The sequence below is a fragment of the Procambarus clarkii genome, chromosome 14, assembly GCF_040958095.1.
Source record: "Procambarus clarkii isolate CNS0578487 chromosome 14, FALCON_Pclarkii_2.0, whole genome shotgun sequence".
Taxonomy (NCBI): domain Eukaryota; kingdom Metazoa; phylum Arthropoda; class Malacostraca; order Decapoda; family Cambaridae; genus Procambarus; species Procambarus clarkii.
The window spans coordinates 35,874,154-35,900,618 of NC_091163.1; the positions used below are offsets into that span (position 1 = coordinate 35,874,154).

The 26,465-nt window shown below is 40.8% G+C and overlaps 2 protein-coding genes across 6 annotated transcripts in view; one reads left to right on the forward strand and one right to left on the reverse strand.

Moving 5' to 3' along the window:
- The window catches only part of LOC123770239 (KICSTOR complex protein kaptin), a 51,793-nt gene extending 39,718 nt beyond the window's left edge, over positions 1-12,075 (reverse strand). For 3 of the 5 annotated variants that reach the window (XM_045761906.2, XM_045761931.2, XM_069324468.1), the window contains exons 1-5: positions 11,941-12,075; positions 8,336-8,439; positions 6,129-6,219; positions 2,617-2,683; positions 214-296 (exon numbers count right to left, since the gene is read on the reverse strand). In XM_045761906.2, coding sequence (XP_045617862.2) covers positions 214-296; positions 2,617-2,683; positions 6,129-6,219; positions 8,336-8,403 — 309 coding nt within the window. In that variant the 5' untranslated portion in view covers positions 8,404-8,439; positions 11,941-12,075. Of the gene's footprint in view, positions 1-213; positions 297-2,616; positions 2,684-6,128; positions 6,220-8,335; positions 8,444-11,920 lie in introns of those variants that run through there. The other 2 variants (XM_045761915.2, XM_069324469.1) reach the window with 2 other exon arrangements.
- A 7,167-nt stretch (positions 12,076-19,242) lies between these two features.
- LOC123770216 (myotubularin-related protein 10-B) overlaps positions 19,243-26,465 on the forward strand; it is a 53,917-nt gene continuing 46,694 nt past the window's right edge. The window contains exon 1 of the mRNA XM_045761898.2: positions 19,243-19,423. Within this exon, the coding sequence (XP_045617854.1) occupies positions 19,352-19,423 (72 nt within the window). The 5' untranslated portion in view covers positions 19,243-19,351. The remainder of the gene's footprint in view (positions 19,424-26,465) is intronic.

A 26,465-nucleotide genomic window follows, 5' to 3' on the forward strand; every position in this document is an offset into this window, starting at 1 on the left:
GCAAAAGATTGCCAGGAAGCAAATAGCAAAGAGCCACCAGAATAACACCTTTCATTACATCCAACACTGATTGTTCATTATCCCCCCCCCCTCTCTATTATAACAGGAAGCCAGCAACTTGTCACAGGTTCTCCCATTTATATCACGAGTACATAGAATCTTTGAATATATGCACAGTTATTGGTAGCAACTTTTCAACCTTCAATGACTTACTTTAATAATAGTAATTCCTATGATGAAGTCTTCTTGAATGACAGATCTATTAACAGCATCAATGGATATGATTTCAGCTCCACCTGCAAAAAAAAAAAAATAACAAAAAACATTTGCATTGAATATGCTGACATGTCCCTTCAGCAACATCCACAAAGAATTCTTTCCATGGCAGCGAGGATACTGACGGGGCTAGGAAGGAGGTCTGGCTGTCCTCGACACTACTCTACTAGGCAGATATATTCCACACTCGAGCCAGAATCAAAAGGTTAACCTAAATAAAACACCTACTTCACAACTAGGCCTAGCTAAGCCTTTTACACCATATTTTATGCAGCACTTCTCTTGTATCATAGTGCACCTAATAGCCAATGTCTCTCAAGAGACATTTCCGAGTCCACGTTAAGCACTGTCCCCTCGTGTACAGTGTTATGTACACTGTCCCCTCGTGTACAGTGTTATGTACACTGTCCCCTCGTGTACAGTGTTATGTACACTGTCCCCTCGTGTCCAGTGTTATGCACACTGTCCCCTCGTGTACAGTGTTATGTACACTGTCCCCTCGTGTCCAGTGTTATGTACACTGTCCCCTCGTGTCCAGTGTTATGCACACTGTCCCCTCGTGTCCAGTGTTATGTACACTGTCCCCTCGTGTCCAGTGTTATGTACACTGTCCCCTCATGTCCAGTGTTATGCACACTATCCCCTCGTGTCCAGTGTTATGTACACTGTCCCCTCGTGTCCAGTGTTATGCACACTGTCCCCTCGTGTCCAGTGTTATGTACACTGTCCCCTCGTGTCCAGTGTTATGCACACTGTCCCCTCGTGTCCAGTGTTATGTACACTGTCCCCTCGTGTACAGTGTTATGCACACTGTCCCCTCGTGTCCAGTGTTATGCACACTGTCCCCTCATGTCCAGTGTTATGCACACTGTCCCCTCGTGTACAGTGTTATGCACACTGTCCCCTCGTGTCCAGTGTTATGTACACTGTCCCCTCGTGTACAGTGTTATGCACACTGTCCCCTCGTGTCCACTGTTATGTACACTGTCCCCTCGTGTCCACTGTTATGTACACTGTCCCCTCATGTCCAGTGTTATGCACACTGTCCCCTCGTGTCCACTGTTATGTACACTGTCCCCTCATGTCCAGTGTTATGCACACTGTCCCCTCGTGTCCACTGTTATGTACACTGTCCCCTCGTGTACAGTGTTATGCACACTGTCCCCTCGTGTCCACTGTTATGTACACTGTCCCCTCGTGTCCACTGTTATGTACACTGTCCCCTCATGTCCAGTGTTATGCACACTGTCCCCTCGTGTCCACTGTTATGTACACTGTCCCCTCATGTCCAGTGTTATGCACACTGTCCCCTCGTGTCCACTGTTATGTACACTGTCCCCTCATGTCCAGTGTTATGCACACTGTCCCCTCGTGTCCAGTGTTATGTACACTGTCCCCTCGTGTACAGTGTTATGCACACTGTCCCCTCGTGTCCACTGTTATGTACACTGTCCCCTCGTGTCCACTGTTATGTACACTGTCCCCTCATGTCCAGTGTTATGCACACTGTCCCCTCGTGTCCACTGTTATGTACACTGTCCCCTCATGTCCAGTGTTATGCACACTGTCCCCTCGTGTCCACTGTTATGTACACTGTCCCCTCGTGTACAGTGTTATGCACACTGTCCCCTCGTGTACAGTGTTATGTACACTGTCCCCTCGTGTACAGTGTTATGCACACTGTCCCCTCGTGTACAGTGTTATGCACACTGTCCCCTCGTGTACAGTGTTATGCACACTGTCCCCTCGTGTACAGTGTTATGCACACTGTCCCCTCGTGTACAGTGTTATGCACACTGTCCCCTCGTGTACAGTGTTATGCACACTGTCCCCTCGTGTACAGTGTTATGCACACTGTCCCCTCGTGTCCAGTGTTATGCACACTCGCCCCTCGTGTCCAGTGTTATGTACACTGTCCCCTCGTGTCCAGTGTTATGCACACTCGCCCCTCGTGTCCAGTGTTATGTACACTGTCTCCTCGTGTACAGTGTTATGCACACTGTCCCCTCGTGTACAGTGTTATGCACACTGACCCCTCGTGTCCAGTGTTATGCACACTGTCCCCTCGTGTCCAGTGTTATGTACACTGTCTCCTCGTGTACAGTGTTATGCACACTGTCCCCTCGTGTACAGTGTTATGCACACTGTCCCCTCGTGTACAGTGTTATGCACACTGACCCCTCGTGTACAGTGTTATGCACACTGTCCCCTCGTGTCCATTGTTATGCACACTCGCCCTTGTATCATATCCAAAAAGAATATAGGTTGCATAAATGAGATAAATTACATACCAAAACAAAATACATTAAGCAGCTATTACTTGTCCTCAGAATACCTTACCTGGAATGTAAGTAAAAGGGACTTCTCTCATGCATGGTCTCCCATTGGTGTATTCTAAACAGTACACCTGAAATACAGAGTAAAAGAAATCTGTCACGGCAGTTAAGGATTTATTAGTAAAGGTATGAAAAGTGTTGGTATATTTGGAGCTGCTTTGAGCATTCAATGTGATTTTTCCTAAAATATTTCAATATTTAACACTTACAAGATATACAAAATCAAAAAGGAATAAGTTAACAGTTTAATGAAAATTTTTCACAAGAGAGGAGTTGTCTTAAGGTAGCCAGTGAGCACAATTTTCAACCAAAAAAAATAAGACTCAGGAAACAACCCAGCTTTAAATGCAATGAAATGCCCCTTCCTGGAGGAGCCTTGCTCACTCCCTGAAGCTATCTTGCCGAGATTGCTCCATACTACAAGATCAAACGAGTCACAGAAGTTCTGTTTGACCTACCAGGGACCAGAGCCACAACCTGGCCAGGCGCAGGGAGCAAGTCAAAATTCCCCACCCCACCAGAAAACCCTCTAGAAAGTCTGTGAATCTTTAAAGACAACTAGAGGATTCAGAGAAAACAAAGCCTCAAAACTGACAAACAACTCTGCAAACAATTCATGAAGAACAAGGGATTCTATCAAACTAACTTGAAACTCATTATTACTGATTACCACCACCAGACAGCTCAACCTCATCCAGCTTCCGATCTCAGTTATGGAGCAGATGAACAACCCCGGGAAGACGGGACACCACGAGCGTAGCTCTCATCCTGTAACTACACTTAGGTAATTACCACAAACAGATAACGTGCTTGATACCTGCTTGACCCTACATAACCCTGGCAGAATTTGGATTACCAAGTTCTTACTCAGTTACTCAAGGTACCAAATTAGAAATGACGTCCTCCATGAAATGGACAGAGAAAAGGACCTAGGAGTTGACATCACACCGAACCCGTCTCCTGAAGCCCAAGTAAAATGGATATCATCAGCGGCATATGCCAGGCTGGCCAACGTAAGAACTGCCTTTAGAAACTTGTGTGAAGAATCATTCAGAACCTTGCATACCACATATGACAGGCCTATCCTGCAGTATGCAGCTCCAGCTTGGAGTCCATACCAAGTTAAACACAAGACAAAGTTAAAGCAGGGATGGGGGGGGGGGCCAGAAGGTTAATGCTAGAAGCAAACTACACACAGGGAAGGAAGAGGAGGTGCAGACATCCCCAATTCCGGGTCACTAAACACCATAGGGGGCAAATGGGACATCTAGCCAATTTAATATTCCACAAATGCCTAACCCAATTAAATCTAGCAAGGTGGCAGCTGCCTGAAAAGCTTCCAGCTGCAAAGGAGAATCACTAAGATGAGAAACCCACTGATAACACACCTCACAGGAATCAAAGTCATAGATGTCACCAACCCAGCTGGTAGCATATCAGAGGCAGAAAGAATGATCATTGCCAGGTAGCAAAGAGGATGAGCGCCCTTTAAACTCACACTTGGCAAGGGCAGGCTCGAGTGACATCCATACAGGTCCATGCCAGAGAACCACAAGTGGTCTACCAGGGCCTGAAAATAGCTAACCAAGCAGAAACATTAGGCACCAGGGCAACTTGCCTAAAGAACAGTCACCAAACCCCAGCATAGCCAAAAAAATGCCTGCCCAGCCAAGCACTCATACAGAGGAATCAAAGATCCGTGACTTGTCCAAGACAAGCCATTCCATCCCAGTTGCTAGGCCTCTCAGGGGAAAACTCCCGAACACACCGCAGTAAATAACTGACTGTGCAAGGGCAGCATTAGCGGACACCCAGGAAAACAACAAACCCTGAGTACATGCAGCCCAAAATGCAACAAGAGCCATGCCCACACAACAAGCCAGATTAAAAACACGCTCGTGAACTGAACAATAAAAGAACTATACACCAAGCAAATGGCCCCTGCAGGACAAAGTTCAAGGATGGCCAGCACTAAGCTTGAAGTGATGGGACTTGTCCATGACTGGAACACTACTGAGATGGGAATCCAGATGAGGACTTGACCCTGGCTGCTTGTTGGTAGTAATCAGTACTAATTTGTTTCAAGATAGTTTGTGTGATTCCCTTGTTCTGTGAATTCATGGTTTATGGAATTGTTTGGTGGTTTTCAAGGCTTCATTTTCTAAGAACCCTCCAGTTGGATGTAAAACTTTGCTGTCTTTTTTGGAAGCCTTTTCTGGTGGGTTGGCAATTCATCCCTCACTCCCTGGGCCTCAATGAGGGGGCTCTGGTTCTGGCTCTGGTAGGCCAAACAGACCTTCCACAACCGATGTGACCTTTTATATAGAGCAATCTCAAAGACAGCATCAGGGAGCCACTGGAGGAATTTTCCCAGAAAAACAGACCGAAATAAAATGCCCTTTTATGGTGGGTATCTCGGTAGCTCCCCGAGCTTAAATGAAGGCTACTGCCAACACTTAGGAATATCACATCAGGATTTTGGGCTCTTACTCTGCCTCCTTTGGAGCCAGGGCCAGAATCTAATGCCTATTCCATGAGGAGGGTGTAGCCTGTAGCCTGCATCAAATACCTACTCAGAACCAAGAAAAAACAATTAAAATATTAGGCACAACAAAACAAGCAAATGTTTGAATGAAAATACTAACTATAAGCTAAACAAGAGAAATGACTACCTGCCTTGGGGGAACTACTCTCACAGTACTGTCATGTGCCCAGCCACCATCAGTGGGTAGCCTAGTTTGTCTGGGCTCCCATAGGCAGCTGTAGGTATATTTATTTATGTACTGGAACGTACTGGAGTGAACGATATGGAAGAAAATGCAGAATAGTACCAGTGAAGAGCAGAGGTGCCATAAGCACAATCAGGGAACACTGTATAAACATCAGAGGTCCACGGGTGTTCAACGTCCTCCCAGCAAGCATCAGAAATATTGCTGGAACAACCGTGGACATCTTCAAGAGAAAACTAGATTGTTTTCTAAAAGACATTCCGAACCAACCGGGCTATGGTGGGTATGTGGGCCTGCGGGCCGCTCCAAGCAACAGCCTGGTGGACCAAACTCTCACAAGTCAAGCCTGACCTCGGGTCGGGCTTGAGAAGTAGAAGAACTCCCAGAACCCCATCAACCAGGTATCAACCAGGTTAGATTAGCATTTTAAAAGTACCCTGTACCTGTACTATAATCACCTTCTGTGGTTGATTATTCAATAAATCCCTGAACTATATGATTAACAGATCTCTAACCCTGTTCATGGAGGACAAAAGAATATGTACATATGCTGCTTAGCATTGTAAATGTGTGGCCACGTCTGTGGCAGAAAATAATAATAAAAAGAAAAAGAAAAATAAGCAGCCTCCATCACTCAAGAGCAAGCAGAATAGAGCCCCCAAACTCCCACAGGGTTCAGGTAAGGAACGAGGAGCTACAAAAAAGATCCACCAGAAAAAGGCAGTTTTCCACGTAAGCATCTCTTGTGTCACTCAAATCAATGATTAGCAATATTCTTTATTCTTACTTTTCTCTGAAGAGAAGCTACCAAGATTTTGGTAAATCCCTTAGCATCTGTCAGTGGTTTAAGCGTATACACATTTCCTTGTGATGGGAGGCTGTGTGAAATAAAATTCTGTAAGTATATACAGTTCAATGGCACACCAATTAACAATATTTAAATATGCTTTTATGCCTCTCGAGATCATAAATGTAATATTTTGGTTCCAAACTGAGAATCACTTTAGCATAGATCAAAACATGTTGTAATATTCATTGAATTTTAGACAACACTAGCTTTACCTAAATACAGTATGAATATTAATCCAAGAGGCTCCCTACCATAGATAAAACTAGGTCTAAATAATTTATTAATGTTAACAATGGCTAATTTGTTACATAAATTTCTAGCTAATTTATGCATGCATTTCACTTGCCAACCACTTATGCAGAGTATGAGAATGTCTTTATCTCTCTACAACTAAATTGTGTCCAATTCACAAAGGAATCACATTAATGGGCTGTATCAATGAGAAAGTCAGTAGGAGCCGTGATGGGAATGGGAACCTATGTACTGGGTACTCCCAAGTACACTCTGGACCACTACACCACTTAGGGTGTACCCAGGTGTTGGGGGTGCCTGCGAGTACCCAGCGCATATGTTCGAATCCTCATGGCTCCTACTGATTTTCTCAACTGTGTCCAGTTTCCTCCAATGTACCCTTGTCGTACCTCGTGTCAATTTAAATTAGCTACCCTTGTCCACCTTATCTATTCCCCTGAGGAACTTGAATGTAGTAATCATATCCCCTTTGTTTCTTCTCCTCTTAGCTGAGCCGTCAATACAGTTCTGGTACTAATCTGGTTGTAAACCTCTGAACTTCCTCAAGTTTCCTTTCATGTTTCATGAGGTGTGGGGTTCATGATGGTATGTATTCTATACTCCAGTAATGTCTCATAGGCAGCGAGTATGAACTTGAAAGCTGCCTTCCTTAGATTCCCAAATTATGTTCATATGTTTGCCAACTTTCTATATAACTGACATTATACTGTCCACATGAACTTCTGGTGTTAAGTGTTGGGAATACATTCCCTTCCTGGTCTTTTTCTCTTCTTATTTATTGTAGTTGGCTTTCCCTTATGGTGTAGATACCTACAGGTTTTCTATTTCCCTTCTCTAGTTTCCTTACTTTATGCTTAATAGGATTCAATTCCAGCAGCCATTTATCCAACCCATCCTGCTAAGATTTCCCAACGTCAAGAAAACAGTCAGTTTAAAGTGTCCTCTCCTAACCTACCAGAGGACCCAAAACAGAAAACAGAACAGTACATCACTTTCACGAGTGGCTTACATTTTCCAGTTTGACAATTTTTGGCCTTATATAACGCATACGAGCGAAAAAGCACCGTTCTTTGGAGGAAGAAGGGTTGGTTTATCTGCCCACTCTTGAAGTTTGTCAAGGTCTTCTTGAAGCATTTGCCTCATTCCACATTTCTGGTAGCTCTTCCATCTCTAGCGTAATGTTGAACACTAGTTAATGGGGTAACAAACTCCATGCTGCTTCCTTCAATATCTGGTCTAGTTCTACTACTTTTGCTGCAATCATTTCCTTGAGATATATTTTCCCCTCTCCTGGAGTAACTTAAATTTTGTCAAGTGCTGTTTCTAGTCATCTGTTCTCTCTCCTTAACACCAATCTGGTTCTGGTTTGTAGGCCAGGAACCTCTTGTCGAGTTCTTCATCTACTTCTTTGTCATACTCCAAGAGTGTTCCTCGTTGCTCATGCAGTCTGACCACATGGTCTAGTACCATTGTTTTCCCCTCTGTATATGGTTATGCAACAACTTAGGTTGGCCCCATGCTATTGAGGAGTCACCCCCAGTAATAAACCACTGTTTTCTATGAACCCTTTAATAATAAGATTTACAATTCAGTTATATTGTCTGTGGGAGCATAAGCCTAAAGACTTGAAGGGGTTTAGTACATGGAGTACAGTATTATAGTTTACATAGAGTATACAGTACAGTATAATTAAGATATGGAAATTTATGTATAATATTTCTACTACAGTCATGTTATGGTTATTTCAATGCATAAACAAAATTTATGAATCAGTTATATTGAGGCAAATACATATACAGTACAACATACTGTATATAGAAATACTAATTTTATAGTTAGCATTACAGTTGATCTAGTTAATACATAAAATATATCAAATACAAAAGCCATACCTGAAAAAATGTGCATCGATGAAGTTTAATTTGTGTTTGCCATCATGTTTTGCAAACTCCTTTGCCATTATTGCCTACTATCTTAGTCTCATTTTTCATGTCATCTGAAATATAAATACTATTTGTATTAATACAATATATGTACAGTTACTGAACACCTGGGCTCAAACAGCTCGAGCGTTCCGGGAAAAGGTTGGATAATTATAAACAGGAAACAGCAGCAGGTTGTTTCCTGTTTATACAGTACAGTATCAACAGCTTTCTTTTTTTTTTTTTGGCAGGGATATTCCAGCGCGGGCCCTAAGCCTCTGGCTAGCTCATTAAGTGTTGCTTTTTTCTGTTTTACTTGGGCGGAGTATGAGTACAGGTATTTATAACTCGTATGGTCGCTTCAGTAAGGTTTTGTCCCATGTGTTTAACAACTTCTGCTCTGTTGAATCCAAGTTGAAATCTTAATGGGTTTGTAACTGTGCACTGTGTTAGATAATGTTCCAGTGGTCTGTCGGGCATTTCTCTACAGTGCTGACATTTTCCCTCATCTTCTGGAACCTGTAAGCCTATTTCCCATGCACATGGGTATCCAAGCCTGATGTGATGTAAGTGTACTTCTGTTGCTCTACTGCTCCCTTTCATCAAACTAAGTGGTTCGTAGTTGGTTGAATTATTGTACCAACCCACAGATCCTGATGTTGCAACTGCTGTGTTGTGGTCAATGTACATCTTATGCATTGCTCTGTTTCTAATTACAGTACTTTCTTAATCTGAAATAGACTCTGTGGTATGTAAATGTCTACATTTCTTCTCTTAGTTGCAAGTTTTGCAGCTTCGTTTGCAATGTCATTTCCTATTATTCCCACATGACTTGGCACCCAGTTGATAAGTACCCGACGGTCTTGACGTTTGAGTGTTTGCATTAATGATATGACATTTGTGATCAGATGGATGTTATCACATATTTGTTCACCATGCCCTGAGGGCACACTATGAGCCCCACCATTTCAGCACACAGCGAACCGCACCCACCTCATCGACCTTTAAGGATCACCCTGAATGGTGCCAAACAGATGGAAGAAGTACTAAACAATGCTAGAAAATTACAAAGTGATGAGGAAGGGAAAGTATGGTCATTTAGATGAGATCTTTCAAAAGAAGACAGAGAAAAGCTGAAACTGAACCTCATAGAGGCAAAACATCTAAATGAGAGCAGGAATGAAGAAGAAATCAATTCTTTTTTCTACAAAGTGATAGGGGTAGGCAGACCAGTAAAGTGGTACATAAAGGCAAACCAACAAAATCACTAGAGAGGGGGGGGGGGAGTGAAGAATAAGGAGAGGGGGGGGAAACATGTTCCTGAAAATTGCATACACCAACATAGATGGAGTGAGATCAAAGATACTGGAGTTAAGTGATGTAATACAGCTGCAGACACCAGACATTGTTGCACTCACAGAGACAAAACTTGAAGATGATATTTTAAATGAGGTCATATTCCCAAAGGGCTACTCAGTTTGGAGATGGGACAGAAAAATTAGGAAAGGCGATGGCATTGCTGTGCTGGTGAAAGAACCCCTAAAGGTAAATAAATAATGATTGGCAATCCACGAGAAGTTGACATAATAGCACTAGAGATCTGCAATCAGGATGATAAACTAACGATCATAAATGCATATAGTCCACCACCATGCAACACATAGTCAAAGACGAAGCTGGATAATAAATGAGAGGGTCTTACAACAATAATGAGAGAAATTATAGCGAGAGCTGATAAAGATAGATTACGACTGTTGGTAGTTGGCAACTTCAACTTGAAATCCATAGACTGGGAAGCATATGAAGCTAAAACAGAGGATTTTTGGACTTGTGGATTCGTAAGCCTCATCCTGGTACCATTCATGTTTCAACATGTAAAACAAGCTACGAGGATGAGGGAAGGGGACGTTCCTCCATGCTGGATTTAATATTTACCAGGAAAGAGGAAGAGATATTTGACATTCAGTACCTTCTTCCCTTGGGTAAAAGTGACCATGTCTTTTTGGGAATAAAGTATGCAATGCATTATAATCTGGAAGAAAATGAGGTTGAAGTAGTTGAAAACCTTGATTTCAGGAGAGGTCATTATAGGGAACTCAGGCATTTCTTTAAGGAATTTGACTGGAAAGACTTGCTGTTAGGACATGAAGTAAATGAGATGTATGTCCAGTTTTGTGAAATATATCATAAAGGCACAACAAAATTTACACCATGGTTTTCGATCTGGAAGATCCTGTGTATCGAATTTGCTCGGTTTCTATAATCGAGCAACAGAGATATTACAGGAAAGAGATGGTTGGGTTGACTGCATCTATCTGGACCTAAAAAAAGGCTTTCGACAGAGTTCCACATAAGAGGTTGTTCTGGAAACTGGAAAATATTGGAGGGGTGACAGGTAAGCTTCTAACATGGATGAAAAATTTTCTAACTGATAGAAAAATTAGAACCATAACCAGAGGCAATGTATCAGACTGGAGAAATGTCACAAGTGGAGTACCACAGGGTTCAGTTCTTGCACCGATGATGTTCATTGTCTACATAAATGATCTACCAGTTGGTATACAGAATTATATGAACATGTTTGCTGATGATGCTAAGATAATAGGAAGGATAAGAAACTTAGATGATTGTCATGCCCTTCAAGAAGACCTGGACAAAATAAGTACGTATATGGAGCACCACTTGGCAAATGGAATTTAATGTTAATAAATGCCATGTTATGGAATGTGGAATAGGAGACCATAGGCCCCACACAACCTATATATTATGTGAGAAATCTTTAAAGAATTCTGATAAAGAAAGAGACCTAGGGGTGGTTCTAGATAGAAAACTATCACCTGAGGACCACATAAAGAATATTGTGCGAGGAGCCTATGCCACGCTTTCTAACTTCAGAATTGCTTTTAAATACATGGATGGCGATATACTAAAGAAATTGTTCACGACTTTTGTTAGGCCAAAGCTAGAATATGCAGCGGTTGTGTGGTGCCCATATCTTAAGAAGCACATCAACAAACTGGAAAAGGTGCAAAGACATGCTACTAAGTGGCTCCCAGAACTGAAGGGTAAGAGCTACGAGGAGAGGTTAGAAGCATTAAATATGCCAAAACTGGAAGACAGAAGAAAAAGAGGTGATATGATCACTACATACAAAATAGTAACAGGAATTGATAAAATCGATAGGGAAGATTTCCTGAGACCTGGAACTTCAAGAACAAGAGGTCATAAATTTAAACTAACGAAACAAAGTTGCCGGAGAAATATAAGAAAATTCCCTTTTGTAAACAGAGTGGTAGACGGTTGGAACAAGTTAAGTGAGAAGGTGGTGGAGGCCAAGACCGTCAGTAGTTTCAAAGTGTTATATGACAAAGAGTGCTGGGAAGACGGGACACCACGAGCGTAGCTCTCATCCTGTAACTACACTTAGGTAATTATCAGTAGATTGACAGTTGAGAGGCGGGACCAAAGAGCCAAATCTCAATCCCCACAAGCACAACTAGATGAGTTAACTAGGTGAGTATAACTAGGGAGGGAGCAGGTAAACTGGTGGATCACCTGGAGGTTCCACTACACACCTCTTCTTCTTCTTGATAGTAGGTGCAGTTTGCATGAAGGGTTTGTCCTCCCGATGACTGCACCTACACACCTCTGTAGTGTCAGCTGATGTTGTTGTTGAAGGGGCGGCGAGGAGGTCGCTTCGGCACATCCTCACCACTCACGCTTTCTTTATTGACGGCGAGGCACACTTTCTTAATTTTAGACGAATGATTATGAGAACTTATAATTTCAATTAAAATTAGAATTAAAATGTTTATTCATATAAAAGTACATACATAGAAGATGAGTTACAAACATAATGTTGGATTTATAGACAGAGCTAGTACATACAATACCTAAAGCTTCTAATACGCATTGCATTTCGGGCAAGGTGTAGGGCGGGTGGTGGGGGGGGGCACTAAGATTAAAGCCTAATACTAATTGAGATTATAGTATAAATTGTGTTGAAGGGGGGGGACATGGCAGAAATCAGCAATTAAAGAACTTGATCAACAAACATTATTGTTTGAAAATACCAAGACATTGGTTGACATTTAGGGGTAAGGTAGGTTACATGGAGTTTATTAGGTAGTACTTTGTTTTTATCTTAAACTGGTTGAGAGAGGTACAGCCTTTGACATGGTTGGGAAGGTCATTCCACATTCTGGCTCCCTTGATTTGTAGAGCATTTCAAGTTTGGTTAAGTCGCACTCTTGGAATATCAAATAGGTATTTGTTTCTGGTGTGGTGCTCATGGGTTCTGTTACAACCTTCTAGGAAGCTTTGAAGGTCAGAATTGACATTACAGTTCGGATTTTTAAATATATAGAGTACACATGAGACGATGTGCAGTGACTTAATGTCTAACATATTCAGAGATTTAAGTAAGGGTACCGAGTGCTGTCTGGGGCCAGAGTTGGATATTGTCCTAATAGCAGCTTTGTGTTGAGTAATTAGAGGACGTAAATGATTTTGGGTAGTAGAACCCCAAGCACAAATACCATAGTTGAGATATGGATAGCTGAGAGAGTAATAGAGAGTCACCAGGGCAGGGCGAGGAACATAATATCTGATCTTAGAAAGAATGCCAACAGTTTTAGAAACTTTTTTGCTACATTTAGACGATCCCTGGAAATTCAGCTTGTTGTCGATGAGACAACACCAAGGAATTTACCATCTACTTTGTTACTAATTTGGATATTGTGTATTCTTAGATTAATTTTATCTGAGGATTTATTACCAAACAAAATTTGTTAATGTTAAGGGTGAGTTTGTTAGCCAAAGATGAACTTTATTTCTCAGTATTCACTGTGTTATTTAGAGCAAGGGGATCAGGACTGGAGTAAATGAAGGTTGTGTCGTCAGCAAATAGAATTGGTTTGAGGTGTTGGGAGGCATTTGGAAGGTCATTAATGTAGATGAGAAAGAGGAGAGGGCCAAGTATGCTGCCCTGAGGAACACCAATGTTGATGGGTAGGGTGGGAGAAATTGAATTATTCACAGAAACATACTGGAGCCTGTCAGTAAGGTAAGACTGAAGGTATTGCAGGGAGTGTCCTCTGACTCCATAATGTTGTAATTTAAGAAGAAGGTTTTGGTGGTTGACAGTGTCAAAAGCCTTACGCAGGTCCACAAATAACCCAACAGAGAACTCACTTTTATCAAGAGCTGCATGTATCAAGTTAATCAGATTCAGATTCAGATTCAGATGTTTATTCAGGTAAGGTATATACATACAAGTGATGTTACATTAATGGATTGATATATAGATAGAGCTAGTACATACAATGCCTAAAGCCACTATTACGCAATGCGTTTCGGGCAAGAAAACATTAATATCTAGAACTTAATACTAATTGAGCATAAAGAATAAAAGATGTTGAGAACAAATACAAATAAAGATAAAAAAAAAGGGGGAAACATGACTGAAAAAGCAGCACAAATACAATAGGTTGACAAACAGTGTTGATTAAAAAAAAAAAAGAAAATAACAGACATGGGTTGACAATAGAGGAGTAAGGTAGATTACAGGGAATTTATTAGGTAGTGTTTAGTTTTTATCTTAAACTGGTTGAGAGAGGTACAGTCTTTAACATGGTTGGGAAGGTCATTCCACATTCTGGGCCCCTTGATTTGCAGAGCATTTCTAGTTTGATTAAGACGTACTCTAGGAATATCAAAACTGTATTTATTTCTGGTGTGGTGCTCATGGGTTCTGTTACAACCTACTATGAAGCTTTTAAGATCAGGATTGGCATTATAGTTTAGCGTTTTATATATGTATAATACACATGAGAGAATGTGCAGTGACTTAATATCTAACATATTAAGAGATTTGAGTAGGGGTACCGAGTGATGTCTGGGGCCAGAGTTGGATATTGTTCTAATAGCGGCTTTGTGTTGGGTAATTAGAGGACGTAAGTGATTTTGGGTAGTAGAACCCCAAGCACAAATACCATAGTTGAGATAAGGATAGATAAGGGAGTAATAGAGAGTCACCAGGGCAGGGCGTGGTACATAATATCTGATCTTAGAAAGAATGCCCACCGTTTTTGAAACTTTTTTAGATATATTTAGAATGTGTCCCTGGAAATTCAGCTTGTGGTCAATGAGAATGCCAAGGAATTTGCCATCTAATTTGTTACAAATTTGGGTATTGTTTATTTTGAGATTTATAAGACTAGAGGATTTATTGCCAAACAGAATATAGAAGGTTTTGTCAATGTTAAGGGTGAGTTTGTTGGCAGTTAGCCAAAGATGGACTTTATTTAGCTCAGTATTTACTGTGGCATTTAGAGCAAGAGGGTCAGGACTGGAGTAAATGAAGGTTGTGTCGTCAGCAAATAGAATTGGTTTGAGGTGTTGGGAGGCATTTGGAAGGTCATTAATGTAGATGAGAAAGAGGAGAGGGCCAAGTATGCTGCCCTGAGGAACACCAATGTTGATGGGTAGGGTGGGAGAAATTGTATTATTCACAGAAACATATTGGAGCCTGTCAGTAAGGTAGGACTCGAGGTATTGTAGGGAGTGTCCTCTGACTCCATAATGATGTAATTTAAGAAGAAGGTTATGGTGGTTGACAGTATCAAAAGCTTTACGCAGGTCCACAAATAACCCAACAGGGAACTCCTTTTTATCAAGAGCTGTATGAATCGAGTTAAGCATACTAATAAGTGCATCGTTAGTGCTTTTTTTGGGTCTGAAGCCATATTGGCAAGGGCTAAGTATATTGAGTTTGGCTAGATATGAGTAAAGCTGCTTGTATATAATATAATCATACTAATAAGTGCATCGTTAGTGCTTTTTTGGGGTCTGAAGCCATATTGGCAAGAGCTAATTATATTGTGTTTGGAGTAAAGGAGAGTTTGGAGAGAGTTTGGAGAGTTTGGAGTTTTATATTGTGTTTATAAGAGTAAAGCCATGATACATAGTGATATGATCACTACATACAAAATAGTAAAAGGAATCGATAAAATTAATAGGGAAGATTTCCTGAGACCTGGAACTTCAAGAACAAGAGGTCATAGATTTAAACTAACGAAACAAAGCTGCCGGAGAAATATAAGAAAATTCACTTTCGCAAACAGAGTGGTAGACGGTTGGAACAAGTTAGGGGAGAAGGTGGTGGAGGCCAAGACCGTCAGTACTGTAGTTTCAAAGCGTTACATGACAAAGAGTGCTGGGAAGACGGGACACCACGAGCGTAACTCTCATCCTGTAACTACACTTAGGTAATTACACTTAGGTAATTACCTGACGTTAGTTAGTTTTTAGTTTAGTTCATTTATTATGCACCCCATACCCATCTTGTGGGCGGTAGTGGAACGGGTTACAGAGGCACATAATGGGCTCAGGGACTGAACCCCACAATTCATTTAGCTAAGCAAGTTACAATCTTGATGAGCTAGTTACAAAATTCAATATAAGTCATCACATCAACAATGGGTAACACCATGGTAACATAGCATTTAAGAACAGGGTTTTGTAAATGTAGTTGACACAAGAGAATGTGTGGAGGGAGTTAATATTTAGCAAGTTTAGGGATTTAAACAAGGGAGCTGAGTGTTGTCTGAAAGCAGAGTTAGTTATTATTCTGATAGCAGATTTTTGCTGTGTGATGATGGGCTTAAGGTGGTTTGCAGTGGTAGACCCCCATGCACAGATACCATAATTAAGATAGGGGTAGATTAGTGCATAATATAGTGAGAGGAGAGCAGAGTTAGGAACATAATATCTGATTTTGGAGAGTATACCAACTGTCTTAGAGACTTTCTTAGTTATGTGTTGAATGTGGGTGCTGAAGTTGAGTCTCTTGTCTAGGAAGTTTAAGTAAGTTAGTTTAAGTTAAGTTAAGTGAGTTTAAGTAAGAGCTAGGTAGTTGTGATTAACAGTATCAAAGGCTTTTCTTAGGTCAATGAAGAGTCCAATCGGAAACTCATTTTTGTCAAGGGCTGAGTAGATAACGTCAAGGAGACTAATGATTGCATCGTTGGTGCTCTTTTGGGACCGGAAGCCAAACTGGCAGGGGCTGAGTATGTCGAATTTTACGAGGTAGGAATAGAGCTGTTTGTAAATAATTTTTTCAAATATTTTTGATAGAATGGGTAGATTTGATATTGGTCTATAATTGTTTATGTCCGCCGGATTGCCTCCTTTATGGACTGGCGTTACTCTTGCTTTTTTGAGGATATCAGGGAAGGTGTGATACTCTATAGATTTGTTGAACAGTAGTGCTATGGGTGGGGCAAGGGCATGGGAGGCTCTCTTGTACACAATGGACGGAATTTCACTGGTGTTCCCTGCCTTGGTTTTTAGAGAATGTATGATGGACACAACATCTGCCGGGCTGATTGGTGAAAGGAAAAGAGAGTTTGGATAGCTGCCTGAGAGATATGTGTTAATATGTGTCTGAGTCTGTGGGATTTTACTGGCAAGATTAGCACCAACCGATGAAAAGAAACTATTAAATTCATTTGCCATTTCTAAGTCAGTTACAATACAATTTTATTTAGGTAAGGTACATACATACAATAAATATTTACAAGGATTGTTTAACTTATAGGTAGAGCTAGTACATACAATGCCTAAAGCCACTATTACGCAAAGCGTTTCGGGCATGATGAACTTAAATGACAAGCTTAATACTAATTGAGCATAATGAGTAGAATGAAAACAAGAAATGAAAACATAGATGAAAAAGCAGCACAAATACAATTATGTCGACAAACAGCGCTCTTTAAAGAAAAAAACAGACATTGGTTGACAATAGAAGGGTAAGGTAGGTTACAGGGAATTTATTAGGTATAGCTTCGCTTTTAACTTAAACTGGTTGAGAGAGGTACAGTCTTTAACATGGTTGGGAAGGTCATTCCACATTCTGGGCCCCTTGATTTGTAGAGCATTTCTAGTTTGATTAAGTCGTACTCTAGGAATATCAAAACTGTATTTATTTCTGGTGTGATGCTCATGGGTTCTGATACAACCTTCTATGAAGCTTTTGAGATCAGGATTGGCATTATAGTGTAGCGTTTTATATACGTATAATACACATGAGAGAATGTGCAGCGACTTAATGTCTAACATATTCAGAGATTTAAGTAGGGGTACCGAGTGATGTCTGGGGCCAGAATTGGATATTGTCCTAATAGCAGCTTTGTGTTGAGTAATTAGAGGACGTAAGTGATTTTGGGTAGTAGAGCCCCAAGCACAAATACCATAGTTGAGATATGGATAGATAAGGGAGTAATAGAGAGTCACCAGGGCAGGGCGGGGTACATAATATCTGATCTTAGAAAGAATGCCCACAGTTTTTGAAACTTTTTTTGATATGTTTAGAATGTGTCCCTGGAAATTAAGCTTGTGGTCAATGAGAATGCCAAGGAATTTGCCATCTAATTTGTTACAAATTTGGGTATTGTTTATTTTGAGATTTATTTGATTAGAGGATTTATTGCCAAACAGAATATAAAAGGTTTTTTCAATGTTAAGGGTGAGTTTGTTGGCAGTTAGCCACAGATGGACTTTATTTAGCTCAGTATTTACTGTGGCATTTAGAGCAAGGGGGTCAGGACTGGAGTAAATGAAGGTTGTGTCGTCAGCAAATAGAATTGGTGTTGGGAGGCATTTGGAAGGTCATTAATGTAGATGAGAAAGAGGAGAGGGCCAAGTATGCTGCCCTGGGGAACACCAATGTTGATGGGTAGGGTGGGAGAAATTGTATTATTCACAGAAACATATTGGAGCCTGTCAGTAAGGTAGGATTTGAGGTATTGTAGGGAGTGTCCTCTGACTCCATAATGATGTAATTTAAGAAGAAGGTTTTGGTGGTTGACAGTGTCAAAAGCTTTACGCAGGTCCACAAACAACCCAACAGAGAACTCATTTTTATCAAGAGCTGTATGAATCGAGTTAAGCATACTAATAAGTGCATCGTTAGTGCTTAGTTAAGTTATCGTTTATAAGTCAGTTACAAGTGTGTAACCATCCTTGGGGAGTTTCATCTGCTTGTTGTATGATCGTTGTTTAAATCCTAGGATGTTACAGATGACTTTCCATGTGCTTTTTATATTTCATTTGGAAGGTTATTAATGTAGATGAGAAAGAGGAGAGGGCCAAGTATGCTGCCCTGTGGAACACCGATGTTGATGGGTAGGGTGGGAGAAATGGAATTATTCACAGAAACATCATGGAAGCTGTCAGTAAAGTAAGACTGAAGGTATTGGAGGGAGTGACCTCGGACAAATAGGAATTTGTAATATATCTGTTAGATTAAGGACTTGCCCGAAACGCTATACGTACTAGTTAGTGGCTTTACAAGAATGTAAAATCATCATTGCTATGTACTCTCTTAACCCTCAATGTACCTTCTTGTATATAAATAAATAAAATAATAAAATAAAATAATAAACCATATATATTGTTATGGTGGTGTTGAATGATCTCTGTTCTACTGAATATTAGTGTTGGTAACGTTATTGGAATTTTACACCACTGAATATATTAATTGTGATTTTTTTATTATAAATACTGTTTGTTACAGAGCAGTAAAGATATTTATTGATATATATATTTGTTAAGCATAGTTATATTTTAGTGGTATTATGAAATATACATTTTTGCTATTTTCATTATTAAACTGAACTTTCGAATTCATCTTGTCCGAATATCTTTTTTCTGACTACAGCGGAGTTATTGACAAATATAAATTAAAATTCTAACAAACAATGTATATCCTTCAAACGACAAAGACGAACTAGAAATTAGGTAAAGGTAACGAGAGTACAAGTAAAATATATGATTCGATAAGTGATAAAACACACGAGAAGGGAAACCAAAGCTTCGAGAAGGAAATCGGAGACGTGAAGGTCTGTGGGTGTTTTGGAAATGGTGTTGAGAGAGGAGGAGAAAATGACCACCACATAATTCACCGCCTTCCCTGCCACTTCCGCCATGAGTTCTTACAGGAGGAGCAAGCCTCCGGGGGCCTTTAAGGCCTACGTTGACATTGTCGAGTTTGAAGAGGTAATAAACTAGTAATAATCATTGTCAGCCATGAGGGGAGGAGAGGCCCAGTTTCTACTCTCCAGTCTTTATATCTATTCATTATTTTCCTTAATAGTCAGCTAAAACTGCATTTAAATTAGGTTTTTATGAGCGAGTGTTGTTAGAGTGTCTTAGAGCATGTAACTTGTGGAGAGCAGAGGTGGACGGGGCCGCCTCTACCCCAGGGAGAAGGCAAGGGCCAACTATCGGGAGAAAGTGCCAAGCCATTACGACTATATACCACTCAGAAAGGGATGAGGATAAGGACAAGTACCCCAGGGAGAAGTATATCCAAATCTCGCCGGAGTTCGATTGCATCGTACTAGGGCGTTGCGACAAAGCTGCGTCTGTAATTGTAAAAATCGTATACGCAATATATTGTTAAGGCCGTGTTAGCTTAGGTTGTCCTTGGTTAGGTTCCGTCTTGAATGCCATTTGACGTTTACCTGCCTATGATGACTACGATCACCCAGGGCCCCTCTACCCCCCCCCCCCAACTTGTGTCCCGTGGGACTTTGCCCAAAATGTTCCCCCCCCCACCCATACCCCTAGATTTCAGACAAAATGGTTTGTAGCAATCGTCACATTTACAACACTTATTGTTGTGAATTATATGTGTTGTATGTTGGAAATAGCAAGCCTAACAGTTATGTTTGACGGGGCATCACTTCCAAATATGGCAGAAATGTGCAATAAATGAAAACTAGTTCGATTTCAATCAAACTATTTTGATGATTAGTATATGAAAAGGGTTTCATCTGGTCCAAGTCTCAGCATCGTAGTGTAAATGGGAAGGGAGAAAAAATATTGAATGTGTCAAAAATTTCCAAAATGGTAAAAATTTAACTTTAAATACAAGTGTCAACTGAAATCATGTCTATGACTCTCAGCTGTCACAATAGCATATAATACAAATATTTAATAATTAGTTTTATCCCAAAAAAATTTAGTTAAAAAATTGATTTTTTTTTTTCATTTTTTCTTATTTGTTTATCGGACGATTTGCATGAAACTTACACACGTGACTGCACGTAGGCCTATCTGTAATGGTGCCAATTTTTGAGGAAATTGGTTGATGTCAACCTCAGCCACAGATGGCAGCACCTTAAACTTTATTTTTTACTTATATATTTATTTTCAAGTAACATAAACATTCATGTAACTCTTTCATTTGTTATTCAATTTACATGAAACTTATACCTTATATGTAGACTTTGTGTCTCTACAATCCATATGGAGCTTTTTTTCCCTAAGTTCCTTTATTGATTTTATAATACTGTAATAACAAACATGATATATTTGCATAATTTTTTGGGGGAACTTTAACTATTTGTATTAGTAAAACTAAACATACCAATATTTTGGAAAATCCACTAAAGCAGATCCTTTATTATATGCTAATGTGATATAAGTGTGTCATAGAAATGATTTCATTTGAAACTTGTGGTTGTAGATTCTTATTGAAAATGTATAAAATTCGTTGAAAAAAAATCTCCCTTTCTATTTAGGCTCTGAACAATTGCTGAAACTTGGAACAATTGCAGCCCTTTTCATATACAACTAGTCAAAAAAAGATTTGTTGACATTAAACAATGTTTAAAGAACTAATTGATGGCCCCTTTAGCCTTATAAAAGTGGGCGGAGTATTTAATTTGTTTAACATTATCTGCATTGCTAAATTGTTATGCAACAAAGCTCTTAAATGGGTCATAAAGGGCTAGAACTATTAAATGGGTCATAACAGGCTAGACCTATTAAATGGGTCCTAAAGGGCTAGACCTGTAGTAACTAATAAGTAAGCACAGGAAGTCTATTAGTGGCCTCCCAGAGCTGAAGCAATGAATGTAAAGCAACAAATATTGCCATTGAACCCCTAAGTAGCTCGTGGTACAGAAGAAGAAGAGGAATCGACTCTATAATGGTCTAGGGCGGACGGAAACGTCGTCATCTCTTCATCTTCTGGTGTGTGGTTTGGTCGTCATATCTTCAGCCACGTTATCATGACTCATCGTCTGCATGAAGGAGAGTAACTATATATTGGTGAGAGGGATGCAGATGATACACTGTCACTGCCCTCTACAGCGCCCCAACTTCCTTTGTTACGGGGTTCAAGGCTACGAGAATATCTTTTTCTATCTTACCTACACTCCTGTAATCTCGTACTGAAGTCAGCACTTAGCCCCATGTGTGCACCAGTAAAAACACACAGACCTTGGCAGCTGTCCTAAGGACTCAGGCGAGCACTCTGTCCCCTGATGGTGGGAGGCAGGACATGGTATCAAGGTGATTATATGTGATGATCCCGGCCACCCGCTCACCCTGATACTTTAGTAATAATCGAGGATAATCACTGACACGCCCAGTGCTGAAGGAAAAGATTTCGTCAACACTCCATGCGGCACAGTTGTTCTCCAAGGTACGAGGCTACACTTCCCAATCTCTCCAAGCTTCTCTACTTACTCAGTGGTCAATATATTATTGTTAAAGCTTTCATATAGGTCAGATGTGGCATTGGAATAGAAGCAAATAGAAATGCAGTATTTAAAATTAACAAAAAGCTTTACTAAGAAAAATAAACATTTGAAATAGTAGCTTGGCTTTGCTAGCTTCATTGAACTTCAAAATATAGTAAATGATCACTCCCGACCTTCAACATCTAACCACTTCGGGTGAATGGTAGAGCGATGGTTTCGCTTCATGCAGATCAGTATTCAATCCCTGACCATCCAAGTTGATTGACTAATGAAGATTAAGCCACCCAAGAGGTGGCACGGGCACCGTCCAAGTGGTTGGGCATCATTCCTTTCCCCCTGTCCTATCCCAAATCCCTATTCTGACCCCCTTCTAAGTGCTAAATAGTCATAATGGCTTGGCGCTTTCCCCAGATAATTCCCTCCCCTTATGGTCTTCAATAAATCAATACTGCTTTACTGGATTAACCTAGGCAATCATAATGTTACTTTAACATACTAATCTGATTTTCTGGCTTATCTTAGTTGACTGTCAGGTTAGGGAGGTTCAGGCTCTTCTCTGGAGGCAGGGAGATTAGTGCTTAGTTGCTTCAGCCGGGGGTGCATCATTTGTTGACCTGTGGCGGCTCTTCTTCCTTGGTTACCTTGAGATGATTATGGGGCTTAGTGTCCCCATGGCCAGTCCTCGCCCTGGCCTCCTGGTTACCGGAGTGGTCAACCAGGCTGTTGGATGTGGCTGCTTGCAGCCTCAGCTTCCTGCATGCCACCACTTCTCTTTCAGTGGATGCTTGATTGTTTCATCCTGTTTCCTTGGTTCCCTGTTCCAAGGCTCACAATTCCCAGGTTGTCTGCAGTGTTCATGATGTTTGTAAGTACAGTATGAGGCTTTGGCTGTTGCTGTCTCTAGTATGTCATGGGCTGATATTCCAGCCCGTTCTAAGGTTTCCCAACGTCAAGAAAATGGTCAACTTGAGTGCCCTAATCCTAACCTACCAGATGACCCAAAACAGGAAATGTGACAGTACGTCACTTTTGCAAGCCGCTTCCATTTTCTAGTATAGTGATTTTTGGCCTTATGTAACGCATGCACACGAAAAGCAACGTTCTTTGTAGGAGGACTGGTTGGGTATTCAGGCTTGGTGGTTGTGGCATTCAAACAGGGTGCTGGTGGCTGATATTTGGTTAATGTTCCTGGGTCCAGTTGGTCGTATGTGTGGCTCTGGGTTGTGTTGCCCGCCCTGGGTTCTCTTATTTGTCTTGAATGCCTGCTGCCTCGACCTCTTTCTGGTAAGTCACTTTTCTGTTCTCTGGGTTAGATTAGCTTCAGGGACTCACAAGGGCTCCCTTCAGCAGTCCAGCTTTGAATATAATGAAACGCCAGTTTCTGGAGGAGCCCCAGTGGCTTCGTGCCTCCCCTTTCCCTCCAGGTTTGTCGGTCCATTGTGGGTTTGTTGATCAGGTCCACAACTGACTTGGGGTGCCAGCTGCGACCCGGGCTTGATCTTGTGAACAACCTTCCTCTACACATAGGTGGCATAACAGGATGGCCTCTCGCGGTGTTCAAGAGAGTACTTGATAAACATTTCCAAAGGATAACTAGTCAACCAAGCTGTGAGTAGCTTTAGTCAACCATGCCTGGTTGACTAAACCACCAAACCAGGAGGCCTGAGCATAGACTGGGCAGTGGGGACATAGGTCCTCGGAATCACCACAAGGTAGGTACTGTAATCAGTATTAATGAGTTTTGATCTAGTTTGAGTCCCTTGTTCTGTGTGACTTGTTTACGGTAGTTGTTTGGAAGTTTTTTGAGGCTTCGTTTTCTGTAAACAGTCCAGTTGTCTGTAAAACTGTCCTGACTTCCTGGAGGCTTTTTCTGTTGAGGTGGCTGATTGTCACCTGCTCTCTATGCCTCTGTGAGGGGTGGCCAGGTTCTGGCTCTGGTCCCCAGTAGGCCAAACAGAATTAGCCACACCAGATGTAACCTTTTAGTATGAAGCAATATCTGGAAGATAGCTTCAGGAAGCCACCGGGGCTCCTCCAGGAATTGGTGTTTCATTACATTCACTGCTGGGTTTATAACTATTATTTTCCTCCTACCTTGTCTTGCCATGATAATTTTGCTGGCAGACATAATACTTAATGTACAATTAAGTAATAAAAGGCAAAATGGGTGAAAATCCTTAAAAACAAGATCTCATTATGGTAGTATGTAGGGTAAAAGCACTGAATTTGTTTTCATTTGAACTCTGGCACACACACATGAAAATGTCACAAACTGTTTTTGCAAGTAAGAGTACAGTTTAAGTACACTACAGTAAAATAATCATGTTTTTAATTTAATAATCATCTTTTCACTGAAAAATCTAAAGGGGAGCAAGTCCTACCGTTACCTCCTCGTGGTGCTCCCTGGGTAACGCAAACAACGGAGGCACTTACCACAACCACACTCAACTGCACACAACCGCATGCACACACAATGGCTTCCAGAGCTCAGAGACATGAGTTACGAGGAGAGACTAGAGGCGTTAAACATGCCGAGACTAGAAGATAGAAGAAAAAGAGGTGATATGATCACCACTTACAAAAACTAGCAGGAATCGACCAAATTGACAAAGAGGAATTCTTGAAACCAGGAACTTCACGAACAAGAGGACACGGATTCAAGCTAAGGCAACAAAGGTGCTGAAAAAATAATAGAAAGTTTTCTTTTGTAAACAGAGTGGTAGATGGTTGGAACAAGCTAAGTGAGGTGGTGGTGGAGGCCAAAACCGTTAGTAGTTTCAAAGCGTTATATGCCAAAGAGTGCTGGGAAGACGGGACACCACGAGCATAACTCTCATCCTGTGACTACACTGGTAATTACAGACACCAGTGCTCTCCAGAGTGAACACCAGAGGTCATAACCATAGTAATACTATTTTATTTATGAGATATGTAAAGGATAATGTTAGTGTTACTTAGTAGATACAGTAATTGTATATTATATATAATCACTAATTATGTGCATCATAATGACTTGGGAAGTATGTTAGTAGTGTTCCACTAATTGGGACAAGAAGACGCAAGAAGCATAAAACAGATACAAAATTGTAGGGTTTTTGCAAGACCAATTTTAGTTTGTGGATGAAACTGACTTGTCTACCTTTGACAACCAAGAACACCCACATCCCTTAGCTCAATGAATTGTGGGGTTCAGTCCCTGAGCCCATTATGTGCCTCTGTAACCCACCCCACTACCCCCCACATGATGGATATGGGGTGCATAATAAATGGACTAAACTAACTCTCCCGTTAGTTTGGCTGCTTTCCCCGTCCCATTACATTCATGGGACTGTGTCCAAGCTGTGCTCAATTGTCCCTCAGATTCTCGAGGAATCGTTATTTTTGTGGGTGAAATGAAAGGTTTTGAAGCAGGAGAAACAGCACACAGCTGCCAGGTGAGTTTAGAAGCAAGAATTACTGTTCAGGAAGTAATGCATAAGAAATTAGTTCAGATAATTGAGGGAGGGTGGGAATTATCAGGGGAAAGCGCCAAGCCATTACGACTACAGGTATATAGCATTCTAAAGAGGTCAGGTTAAGGATTTGGGATGGCACGAGGGTGGGGGAAGGGGGGCAGGAATGGTGCCCAACCACTTAGACGGTTGGGGATTAAATGGCGACCTGCATGAAGCGAGACTGTTGCTCTACTGTCCACCCCAAGTGGTTGTGCAATTGAGGGAACACAAGTCACATTGTACATAAAACTATTCACCAATTTTGACCAGTTTTGACAGTCGGAAAACAAGCTTTGTCGAGACGCCTGGGTATGATTTGATTATACAGTATAACTTCACACTAAGGAGATTTTCTATCTGAACTTTTTAAGTTCAGCCAGTGCACCTTAAAGTCTCATTTCAGTGAGAGACTGAAAGGTGAACTAGCTGTTCTTAAATACTTTAGGTGTAAAATCTCATTAACCTGAAGTTAGCTAAGGAATTTAATAAAGGACACGTACATGAGGAACTAGAATTAAAATGTTAAATTAAATGTAGCTATGCATGAGTGATGAAGGATCAGATGGCTGTAGAGCTGGTGATAAGAGAGTTTAGAAATGAATGTGAATATTGATATCAGGGATAAGGTGAGGATGTTGCAAGATGTTAGACATTGCAATACAGGCTGAAGTGAATGAATTCCATTTTGAGTCATAGATAACCAAGAATACCTTTTTCAGATGGTTGCAATCAAAAGATATTTAAACATTTATATATTTTGATATGATTATTATTAGAGTGAATTGTAAACAATACATTTCTTATTGTGAAAAATTATTAATGCTTGTATAATTATCATCATTATACTGTATTTTAGTTGCAAAGATATTCTGATTTGCTAATCTATCTACCTATGATGCATTGTTTTCTTTAAGAACCCCACTCTCATGGTAACTTTGTGTAGAATTTCTTCTAGGTGCCTCAAAATTGTTAACCCGTAAAGAGAGGCTGTTACAGACAACTCTGTGCTTTATGAACCCTTTGGGTCTGAGACCTGTCAGTTAACCTGTTGTA